This window comes from Lactuca saligna, chromosome 7, assembly GCF_052625555.1.
Source record: "Lactuca saligna cultivar CGN05327 chromosome 7, ASM5262555v1, whole genome shotgun sequence".
Classification (NCBI taxonomy): domain Eukaryota; kingdom Viridiplantae; phylum Streptophyta; class Magnoliopsida; order Asterales; family Asteraceae; genus Lactuca; species Lactuca saligna.
In genome coordinates, this window is record NC_136423.1 from 57,435,275 (window position 1) to 57,447,810 (window position 12,536).

Genomic DNA, 12,536 nt, shown 5'->3' on the forward strand with positions numbered 1-12,536 from the left:
CCTTAAAACATCTAAATGATAATTTGACATAAGGGACTCGATGAGTCGATGAGCCGACTCGACAAGTCGGTTAGGGTTTGTCCCGATGACTCTGAACACATTGTAACTCGGCGAGTTAAAGGGTCATCTCGGCGAGTTAAGTTAGACTTTCATGAGGGTTCTGAGGAAACAAAGGGACTCGACGAGTTGCGTAGATGCACTCAGCGAGTTGGGTCAACATGGACTGTTGACTCGAGTGTTGACTTCTGTTGACTTTAGGGTTTGGTTAAATTTGAGTGATGGAGGTAATGAAGGGGTAAAATGGTCTTTTACCCATGCCAAGACTTCGAGAGGGTCTAGCATGAGTTTATTTAGAGTTGTGATCTTTAAATGTTAATTTGAGATGCTTATTACATGTAGGCGGGGATTAGACTGTTTGAGGGGTATTCCGTTTCCTTGCTTTCTTACAAGATGAGTCTTCTCACTATACTTACCTTGAGTGGTAATTTGTGTGACCAGAGGGACTTGTATGCTATTATTGAGTATTATGGTATCATACATTATGTCTTTGTGATTTATATTTTGTATTATACAAAGTTTACTGAGCTAGGACCGGAGGTTCCACCCTAGTTGTGGGACCGAAGGGTACCACTGAGACACATCGACCGGAGGGTCTTATTCAAGCGTAGCCATGAGAGGCTAATGAGAGAAGTGTAACATCTTGGGGAACTCACTAAGCTTCGTGCTTACCGTGTTATGTGTTATGTGTTTCAGGTACTTCTCAGGATCACGGGAAGGTACCGGCTTGATTGTACACACGAGACGGAGATATGTTTCGAGGATCCTGGATGGTGTTTTTAAACAACTTATGAACATGTGTTTTTGATAATTCGATATTTTTAGGGATTTTGTGATTTTGTTAATGAGATTAATGAGATTTTTAAATGAGAATTTTGTTTGAAAATTAACTGTATTACAAATTTTCTTAGGAGAATTTCACAAACTTAAAATATTACTTCTATATCCTTGTAAATTTAAAAATTACATATATATCATTCTCAAACTATAAAATTCACATTTATATCAAAACTTATAATTTAATCTGGATTATATCAATTTGATATTAAAAAAATTATCTAAAATACAAAATATCATATAAGTTTACCAAAATACCCTTCCTACTTTAAATCAAAAATTAAAGATTAGACGTGATACATGTCTCGTTCTCCTAATCGCTTTGTTTAGAGTCCATTCTATATTACTTTTGCATTTTGAATATAACCTTTAACACTCGTTGAAAACCTCAAAATAGATGAGTCTATGTAACTCACTTCACAAATTGAAGACATATTCACTTTTAGCTTTTTTTTCCCTTCATCTAACAATTTTTTTAGGGAACAAACAAACAGGTAAATTATATCTTTTAAGAACATTAGACATTGACTTTTGCTTCTTTTCTATATGGAAATCAAAAGAAACAAGTCAAATCAAATACAAGAAAAAATAATTATAAAGAATCACAAATTAAAGATGAGATAAACACATTGACCCAATGATCATGGGATCAAGCGTTCCAAGGAGTACTACAAAAACTTCAACCAAATTTTTCAAAACATAGAACAATTTACATGCTACATGCTCTTGTATAAATACTAAATCCAAAATAAATAAATAAATAAAATTCAAAATAGATACCTTTTCATAACATCCATATACCATATTATCAGAAAAAATCCTAGTAATAGTATAAAAAATCACTAAGCACTGTAATATAAAAAAGCACAGCACCATTAGTGCATGTCAATTTGGCTAGAAAGGAGTTTCATGGACCTTTCAAGTATTGACATCCATGGAACAATACCCCAAAATTAGTGCCTCCATATACAAGTGTGCTTATAGTATCAAGACTCTAAGAGGTTATATCAATTGTAAGGTTGCACTGATGCAGGTATTTGGTGTAATATGATTAATAAGATTCAACCATTATAGAAAAGATAGTTATAAGAGCGGCAAATAATTGGTACCCTCTATAACTTGTGATGAAGATAAGATATGTATATGAGGATATACGTATCAGAGAAAGAAGATTATATTCATATTGACTGAATGAACGAGATAAATATCACGTCTAATCTTTAATTTGAGATTTAATTTTGGGAGGGTATTTTAGTAAACTCATATGGAATTGTGAATTTTAGATAGATAATCCAAATTAAATTATAGGTTAATTTGGATATAAATGTGAGATTTATATTTTGAGAAGGATATATATATATATATATATATACATATATATATATATATATATATATATATATATATATATATGTTCAGGGTCATTTGAGACAATGCTAATTTTGTGAGACCGTGAGACCAAATCTAAAAATAATTTTAAAATGCAAAATAAATGAAAAAATCCAAAATTTCTTTTTTTAAATATTATTTCCGTAATTTGAAATAACTAAAAAAAAATAAAAAAAAATCTCTTTTTTTTGAAAAATACATAAAATATTCTAATAAAATATTAAACTGTACATATTCTAAAAAAATAATTTTAAAATGCAAAATAAATAGAAAAATCCAAATTTTTTTTTAATATCATTTTCGTAACTTGAATTAACTAAAAAAATCCCATTTTTTTTTTAAAATACGTGAAGTATTCTAATAGAATATTACACTGTACTTATTCTAAAAAATAATTTTAAAATGCAAAATAAATAGAAAAATCCAAAAAGTCTTTTTTTAAATATTATTTTCGGAATTTGAATTAATTAAAAAAATAAAAAGTAAAAAAAATCCCGGTTTTTTTTTTAAAAATACATGAAATATTCTAATAGAATATTACTAGAATATGTAAAAAATGTATTTTTTTTCTATTTTTTTTAAAAAAAAATTTGATATTTATTTTATTTTATTTTGAAAATATATATTTCGAAATAATATTGGAAAAATAATTTCGAAAAATTTCATTTATTTTGCATTTTAAAAATCTTTTTGTTTTATCTACTAAATGAGTAGCTAGGATTGCGTCTCACGGTCTTACAAAATTAGGTCGTCTCACATTAAACTTATATATATATATATATATATATATATATATATATATATATATATATATATATATATATATATATATATATATATATATGTGTGTGTGTGTGTGTAATTTTCAGTTTTGCAAGGATATCATAGTAACATTTAAAGATTTAAAGTTTCTAATGATAAAAATGAAATTTTCTCTATTTTTCATTTTATACACCAACAACGCATAAGCACATTAGCACATGAAATAAAAATAGTAAGCACAACAAATTAAAGAGGTTGACGGTAGGTGTAATATGTTACCATAACACTTATATTAAACGCAAACTGGAATGTTCTTGATGACAATGACAAATAGGAAATAATTTATGATTAATAATTATTTTACCCAACATATCTTTGGGAAAATGAAGTAAAATGTATAGGTACGTAATTTGAAGATGCATGTGCATGCAGTCACTTAATTATTTGACTAGTCAAAAAACAGTCGGATGCCATACGGAAGTGATCTAGGTTTGTTTTTGTTCCTTACCTTTTCAAAGATGTACTCGTAGTAGCCGCATATGGAGCGATAGAGTTCTACCATTAAGGGGATTTGAAAAATCGCAAAAGATACAATCGGAAGGAAAGCTAGTACACATATCGGAGCAAGCATCCATCGTTTTCCATGACAAAAGACGAAGAACAAGGTCGCGCTGAAGGCCACCATCATGGCAGTTGTCGATATCATTAAGCTGCAAAGACCAAGAATCAATCGGTTTGGCAAAGTGATTCGAAAATCTTGCTCAGAAAAACGGCCAGTGAGGATGGACTGGAACATTAGTAATGCTGTACTCGATGCGAATAGTGAGATTGCGTCTGCTACAGCGAAGATTTTGAAGGCAACGTTTTCTGTAAACACAGGGATGCCTGTGTCTTGGTTGCTTCCACCTGGTACTGTGATTGCTGCTGCAAATACGATTGTGGCAATCAGTGCTGCAGTGATGCTGCATGATTCTGCTACGGTTTTCATCCACTGTTCTCCTTCCTTCACCAAATGTTTGTGTTCCTTTGTGAATACCATATCCGGTGTCTCATTAAAAATGTTCTCTTTAGTAATGTATGCTGGAGATACCATCTTCTTCACCACCTATATAGAATTATTTAACTGGTTAACTAAACAACACTATATAATTCCAGTCCTACAATTCATACCTCACGCCATTGAAGCTCTCTTTGTAGTTGTAGTGCTGCACCAGTTCTCAGCTTTAGTTTATGAGTGGGAGCTAATCTTCCAACCAAGTGTAACATATTGTTTTGTGAAGAATCTTCGATAGTTCTATAAACATTCCTACGCTCCCCAAGGATCTTGATAAGCTCGTAGATATGTTCTGAACGGTGTATCACTGCTATCTGGATGATGTCATACCCACTTTTATCTTTATACCGAATTGCTTCGGGGCATCTCATTAAAATCTCATCAACAACCTCATAAGCATCTTGACGTGCTGCTTCATGAACTGGTCTTGCGTAATACCTCCGAGGATCATGAGGTTTACCTGAATTCTCGATTTCATCACATACCAATTTTAAAACTGTTTTTGCTTCTTGGGGTTCCCTGTGTTTCTTCTCGATATCCTCAATATATTTACCTGTATATGCACCGGAAAAAAAAAATTTCAAATTTCTTGTGTAAAATTTATATAAGTGATTAACTTCATACAGTATATAATAATATACTCTTACATTCTGTTATTAAAATCTTCCACATGAAAAAATAAAACATAAAGAACGGAAAATAAACCATCGTTATGAAGAGGAGAATTATCAAGCGACAGATCCATGATAGCACACATAATGGAACTGCAAAGCACAAATTTTTATTAGAGAAATAAGAATATATACATAATTTCTATGTTCAAATATATGATTAATTATCCTGGAGTTGTATATATCTAGTCATTCGTTGTCAATTGATAACTCACCCATTATAATGGTGAATTGTACGAGTTTCAAAATACTCCAAATCATGTTATTAGGTATATCCTGTATGATTTTCATTGGGATTCTGTGGAACCATACTAATGTATAAAACAATATCCTAGCTCTCTCGACCATCCATTCAAAAGTATGATCAGGAACTGAAAGAGAAAAACCATATCCAATCATGCATGCATCCGAAGGAATTAAAGCTGCTACGGAAACATAATTAAAAACGAATAACATAACAAACTTACTTGGATATATAAGTGTTTCCCAATAGTCTAGCCCAGTCGGAAAGGTTTTTGCTATTGCCATCAGTACCTCATCGCCTTCCACAGCAAATTGAGGATACTTTTGAATTAACTCCTTTGCTAAATCTGCAGGCATGCATGCATGTTCAAATTAATCAGCAAGTCTTATAATCGTATCTATGTGAACGTGATATATAGATTTTTTGGCTAGCTACACACCATACTGCTTTGCAGAAATAGCATTCGCAAGAAGGTTGGAGCCTTCTTTTACATCTATAAGGTTTTCCTTGGTTTTTCCATCTTTTTTGGTAGCTTTCAACAAATATTCAACGGTATCCAGATGCATATTTTCAAAAGCTTTATGCAAAGGTGTTTCATGTTTATTGTCTTCTGTTGCCAACAAATTTTTGTTTCTTTTAATCAAGAGCTTTGCTCCTTCTGTGTTTCCGACAATTGCAGCAATGTGAAGGGCTGTGCTTCCATTTTTATTTCTCATTTCATGTAATTCTGCTTTATTGATTTTTGATAACACCTCATGCACAGAAGAGTTCATGTGACCGATCCCAACCAATAGATGAAGTATCGTGTTCTTATCACTGTCGATTGCCTCTGTGATTTCGACTTTCTGTTTATCTATCATTGATTTTACGTCATCCCATCTCCCTTCCACAATAGCACTACACAACATCTTGTTGCGTTTCGTCTTTTCATCTTCTTTCATTTGGACTTTAGGTTTTCTTTCTATGAATAGCCCCCCTAGAGCCTGCTTTATCTTCTTTTCATACCTTGTTACTTTGCCCTTGACTTCTTCTTTTAATTTCAACATTTCTTCTATTAACGTTCGTGTATCTGTTGGAACCGCGCTTTCATGTTGACCAGTTTCAGTCTCTGTTTCTGCTAAAAACATATCGATTCCTTGGTTACTCATTCGATTTCAAACTTTATATATATATATATATATATATATATATATATATATATATATATATATATATATATATATATATATATATATATATATATATATATATATCTTTTATTTCCGATAATTCCCTTCTAGTTTCATTTGAACTGAATATGGTTGCCGTTTCTAAATCTCAATTAGATGACTATGTATGTAAACCATATATAAGAACCTTTCTTAAGCATCAATCGTTACAAAAGTTTATTCAAATTAGGAATTTTAACTCATGATAAGAAATACATAAAATAACATGCAAGTATGAGCCAGAAATATGATTGCATGATAACTCATAATTGGAATATTTTGGTTTAACCTTAAATATAATTTACAAAAAATGAATAAAACGCCCAATTTGTGATTTTGTCGAAATATATATTTATGAACTAATCTATCATATATGTGAATGCTACATAAATGTTGATGTAGAACTGGTAGCTTTTGCATTTATTACCAGGGTTTAGAGCCACAGCCTCCTTTATCGTCCTTTTATACTTTGCTACTTTGTCCTTGACTTCATCTTTTATTTTCAATATTTTTTCTTCCATAGACGGTCGTGTATCTGTTGGAACCGCTCTTTCATCTTGACCAGTTTCAGTCTCTGTTTCTGCTAAAAACATATCGATTCCTTGGTTACTCATTCGGTTTCAAACTTTATCTATATATGTCTTTTATTTCCGATAATTCCCTTCTACTTTCATTTGAACTGAATATGGTTTCGTTTTTAAATGTCAATTAGATGACTATGTATGTAAACCATATATAAGAACCTTTCTTAAGCATCAATCGTTACAAAAGTTAATTCAAATTAGGAATTTTAACTCATGATAAGAAATACCTAAAATAACATGCAAGTATGAGCCAGAAATATGATTGCATGATAACTCATAATTGGAATATTTTGGTTTAACCTTAAATATGATTTACAAAAAACTGAATAAAACGCCCAATTTGTGATTTTGTCGAAATGTTTATGAACTAATCTATCATATATGTGGATGTTACATAAATGTTGATGTATAGAGCTGGTAGCTTTTGTATTTATAACCAGGGTTTAGAGCCACAGCCAAGATGAAATATCATTATCTAATTGTAAAGTACATTGTTTTACGCCGAGAGGTCAGTCGTGGTGCTCAGACTAGTTTAATTATATTATTTATTGAGAAAATCATCATGTTCCAATTAGCTGTTTTATCATCAGTTGGACTTAATGTCTAATGTCGTCAAACTATAAGTTCATGTATATGAAGCAGTGTTGACAGTTAAAGTAAATGGAATGTGCGTACCTTTTGTAGAATGCGTTATAGTTGGATCGTAGATGGATTTTAGTTTGTCCCAAACTTTTTTAGCTGATTCAAGGTTAAAAACAGTGTTAAGTAGCTCTTCACTGATTGTACTGAAAATCCAACCCATGACAAGACTGTTTGGTGGAGTATTGATCAAGTCTGGGGTACTTTGATCACATACAATGTCATAGAGATTGTAGCTCTTCAGGAGGCACCCCATCTGCTTCTCCCATAGATGGTAGTTTCCTTCACTGGAAAGCTTCACAGAAACGAAGTTAGAAACATTCGCATTGAATGCATGCGAGTCTTGATTTTGAGGTGCTGAAGAAGAAGAAGAAGAAGAAGGGTTTGATGAGCTTGCCATTTGAATGGAGAAGAGGTGTGTGTGTGTGGCATGTTGATGAGCTTCTTCATTGTTTATATATAGTGCATATAGGGCTAATTATTATATTCGATACGTGCATTAATTAGTCTCAGCTTTATCTTTTTTGTCTTCCTTTCACTTTCTTTTCGCTAAACATATTCCTAGTACACAGTTGATAGAGTGCATTGCTAATGAATAAGATTTGTTTAATTTTTTTTCAACGGCAGAGCATATATATATTATGAAAAGAACAGATCTAGCTGCAGGAAACTGGACACGGAGTACAAAGTTTGCCCCCTTTCTGAACAACATCACTCCATGTAATTATCCAGTAAACTAATCGCTTAATCAGCACCGGTATAACTAATTAACACACCAAGATATATAGAATAACCAAAAGTATAAAAGTAGAGGGACATGTCGTTTTTCACACCAGGATATATTTGATGTATTCCATACTTGCATTAAGTACTCTCCGCTTTAACTTTTTTCACTCTATCACTTTTTCTTCTTGTCAATTAAGATATTCCTTACCAAAGGTCTAAAACCTAGGTGGTGTCCTCCCTCTTTGAGATCGAGGGTTCAAGTCCCGTTGTAGACATATGTGGAATAGGTATTATTATATTAGGAGTAAATTAGATTTGCCGGTTAAAAAAAAAAAATTAAGATATTCCTTGAGAGGGCATAATTTAGTTTGAGAAATATTGTCAATGAACGTGAAAAACGTTGAGTTCTAATAGGTTATATCATTCAAAATATATTAAATGAACTATAAATAGTAACTTACTAAATAATCTTTTTTTTACAAAATTAATAATATTGATGATTGTTTATTTGACGTTTTTTATTACAGAAAATTAAGTTATTAATCGGTTTTAATTATTCTCCTAAATAATTTGTGATGATACTTTCTTTTAAAAGATTTTTTGTAATTTTTTTACAATGAGTATCCTTTTATAAATCTTTTCCGTAGCCAAACTTCATATATATATATATATATATATATATATATATATATATATATATATATATATATATATATATATATATATATATATATATATAATATATATCGCATTTTCTTTAAAACCTTTTCTTATATCTTTTTATTTATTCATGTCAATTTAGATACACAACAAGAAGAAATGGGAACATTAGCGATGACACACCTTTTGGCGACGACAGCAGAAGACATGTCGTCGCTAATACCATTAGCAACGATTTTTGGAATCAATTGTGACAACTTTTGTCATCGCTAAAAGTAGGTTTTTTTGTTGTGATATGTTATGTCGATAATTCCATACAATTGAATAGTTATATATTAAACTAAAAGATTGACAAAACTTTTTGAAAGTATTTTCATTTGTTTCTTTTTTTTAATGACATTAGTCGATCGTTAGAAAGTTATTAATCGTAATATTTTATGTTATGCAACATTGATATAAAAATGGTTTTTTGGGACGGTTTTACTGAAAGTAGGTTGGTTACGATTTTATATTTTTTGTGACTAAAGGTCATTAACGGAATTTCAAGATTATTTTAGTCATAGTTTATTAAAAATGTGTGCCCATTGTAAATTAGAATTCATAGGGCTGTAAACGAACTAAACAAACACGAGAAAGGCTTGTTCATGTTTCTTTGTTTAGGTTTAACTTAACTAACAAATGAACACGAACGCTTAAACAAACATGTTTTCTTGTTTGTGTTTGTTTGTTTAAAAATTACATTGTTTGTGTTTGTTTTTGTTTGTTAAGATGTTTTTCTAATTTTACCAACCTTCATTGTTTTTCTAATTTTCATCGTTTGCGCATTTAATAGTTAAGAATTATATGTTATTCTATGTTACTATATATATATATATATATATATATATATATATATATATATATATATATATATATATATATATATATATATATATTAACAAATATTAACTAAACAAATATTAACGAACGTTCACGAACTTAAATAAACGAACGCGACCATTGTTCATGTTTATTTGTTTAACTAAACAAACATAAAATTTTGTTTGTGTTTGTTTGTTTATTATATAAACAAACATAAACGAATATTTTATCGAACGAACTACGAACGGTTTGTCAAACGTTTGGTTCATTTACAGCACTAAGAATTCATATCCTTAGCCACGGTTTTACATAAGAATTTTGACATGTACTGTCACGGATAAAAAATTTGGCCAAATGTCATCATGTATGATGGTTTTATTTGATATGTATATTTATCTTTTAACGGTTATTAATGGAGACAAAATACAAAATGACGAACTCTAATTTTAAAAGACCAAATCTTTTACTAGAATTAGTCACATAAAAAAACTTTGGCGACAAGGTAAGGTATATAGTCATAGAAATGTTTTTGTTTGACTAAATAGTAGCATCTATATTATAAGTCACATTGTTTGGTCAAGATAAACGATTAACCATGTGGCTAAAAATAATTTAAGGTCACAATTTAGATTCAATTTGTGTCTAAAAGTAACATTGGTCGTAATAAATATAAAAATTGTGGCTATAAGTATTTTATGGTCATATTTTAGTGTATTATAGGTGTCTAAAACTAAATAATTATCGTGATATAAGAAATTAAACATGTGGTTATATGTTTTTTATGGTTATACTTTAATTTGTTGCATGTGTCTATAAAGTATACAAGGGTCCAGGAAATAAACTACCTAAAAGAGACCCACTAATATTGGGGCACAATAAACAACAACGTAAATTACGGGATTGCATCCTAAAATGGCTCTCGTCAACAGCTTTGAAAAACTCTTCCACAAACAGCTTTCGTTAACATATCTGCAAGTTGGTCCTTTAAGTTCACATGAGGTAGTTTGATAGTTTTCTTTTCGAGATGGTCTTTAAGGAAGTGGCGATCAACCTCAACATGCTTTGTCATGTCATATTGAACAGGGTTGTTGGCAATATTTATCGATGCTTGATTATCACAGTATAGCTGCATGGGGCTGGTTTGATCAATCTTAAGGTCTCGAAGAATTCGGTTTATCCATAGAAGTTCACATACGCCATGAACCATTCCCCGATACTCCGCTTCTGCGCTTGACCTTGCAACCAAGTTTTGTTTCTTGCTTCTCCATGTGACTAGGTTCCTATTTACAAACGTAAAGTATCCCGATGTCGACTTTCCATCCGTTCCATCTCCAGCCCAATCTGCGTCCGTGTAGCCACTTACTTGGTGACTTGTTCCTTTCATAAAGAATAATCCTTTAACTGGTGATGCTTTTAGATACCGTAATATTCGATACACAGCTGCCATATGATCTTCACTTGGGGAGTGCATGAAACGACTTACAACGCTGACTGCATAGGCTATGCCTGGTCGTGTGTGCAGTAAGTATATTAACTTTACGACTAGCCTTTGATACCTTTCTTTATTAGCTGGAACTTGATTAGGATGAATCATAAGTTTGTGATTGATTTCGATTTGGTATCAACCGGCTGGAAATTGAGCATTTCAGTTTCAGCCAATAAATCAAACACATACTTTCTTTGGCACATGGAGATTCCCGCTTTTGACCTGGCCACTTCAATACCTAGGAAGTACTTTAGGTGACCAAGATCCTTTAGTTCAAATTTAGTTGTGAGGGTTGTTTGTAGGTTTGACATTTCTTTTGGGTCGTCGCTTGTGACCACCATGTCATCGACATACACAATAAGGGCAGTCACCTTTCCTTCATTTTCTTTGACGAACAATGTGTGATCAGCATCACTTTGCTTGTATCCAATTCTTTTCATGAAATTTGAGAACCAGCCAAACCATACCTGAGGAGATTGCTTTAATCCGTACAATGCTTTCCGTAACTTGCACACCTTCCCATTACATTTTGTACCCGGCGGTGGATCCATATATACTTCCTCTTCTAAATATCCATTTAAGAAAGCATTCTTTACATCGAACTGTTTTAAAGGCCAGTTCTGATTTGCTGCTATGGAGATAAAAATACGGATGGTGTTGATTTTTGCAACAGGTGCAAATGTGTCTCCATAATCAATCTCATACTTCTAAGTATATCCTTTGGCTATGAGTCTGGCCTTGTATTGATCTATGTTTCCCATTGAATCAAGCTTAATCGTATATACCCATCTACATCCAACAGTTTTCTTCCACGGAGGAAGACTCATCAACTCCCACGTTTGATTTTTCTGAAGTGCTTCCATTTCTTGGTTCATGGCGTTCTTCCATTTTTCATCTTTCAAAGCTTCTTGTACATGTTCGGGATTTTGACGGTAGATAATTCTTCGACAAGGAGAGCATGAGACCTTGCTAAGCGATGAGATGAGACATAGTCACCAATGGGGTAGTTTGCCTTCGCTTCTAGATCGAGTTGATATTGCTTCTTTTGTATCCCTCTATTATGTCTTGCTAGGTATCTAGGTTCTGGAGTGTTATTAGTCTCCTGCAAAACAAAATCAGGTATTTCATTCTGCAAAAAAGAAGCATTAGGTGTATCGATGACCTCCGGATTCTCGATGGGGTTGGTGACGGGGTGTGTACTATCTCGAGATTCATTTGTGGTATCGTTATCCTCGGTATTCTGCTCATTTCCATCTTCATTTTCCCCATTGATTTCACCATCGGATTGAGAGTCGTAATCTGCAATTTCGGGTGCAAGGTTCTCGAATGATCCACCATTATTGTTTTCATCTTGACTT

At 32.0% G+C, this 12,536-nt stretch overlaps 1 protein-coding gene across 2 annotated transcripts; it reads right to left on the bottom strand.

Annotated features, from left to right (window-relative positions):
• Window positions 1-3,354: 3,354 nt before the first annotated feature.
• LOC145004188 (uncharacterized) lies at window positions 3,355-7,861 on the bottom strand. 2 transcript variants are annotated; one of them, XM_078963078.1, is made up of 8 exons: window positions 7,482-7,861; window positions 6,650-6,802; window positions 5,454-6,128; window positions 5,238-5,360; window positions 4,986-5,141; window positions 4,747-4,863; window positions 4,216-4,652; window positions 3,355-4,150 (listed from the first exon to the last, which is right to left on the bottom strand). In XM_078963078.1, the coding sequence occupies exons 1-8, from the start codon at window positions 7,843-7,845 to the stop codon at window positions 3,494-3,496; spliced, it is 2,682 nt and encodes an 893-aa protein (XP_078819204.1). In that variant the 5' UTR covers window positions 7,846-7,861; the 3' UTR covers window positions 3,355-3,493. The 2 variants fall into 2 exon arrangements, with proteins under 2 accessions (XP_078819204.1, XP_078819203.1); XM_078963077.1 differs by having other exon boundaries at window positions 6,650-6,805.
• Window positions 7,862-12,536: the final 4,675 nt, after the last annotated feature.

Excerpts from the sequence above, each read along its gene's own strand:
- LOC145004188 (XM_078963077.1), bottom strand. The coding sequence starts at position 7,845 with ATGGCAAGCTCATCAAACCCTTCTTCTTCTTCTTCTTCTTCAGCACCT. Across the intron at positions 6,806-7,481 it reads TATAACGCATTCTACAAAAG|CAGAAACAGAGACTGAAACT; the intron begins GTACGCACATTC and ends ATATGTTTTTAG. Across the intron at positions 4,151-4,215 it reads GAGAGCTTCAATGGCGTGAG|GTGGTGAAGAAGATGGTATC; the intron begins GTATGAATTGTA and ends AATTCTATATAG.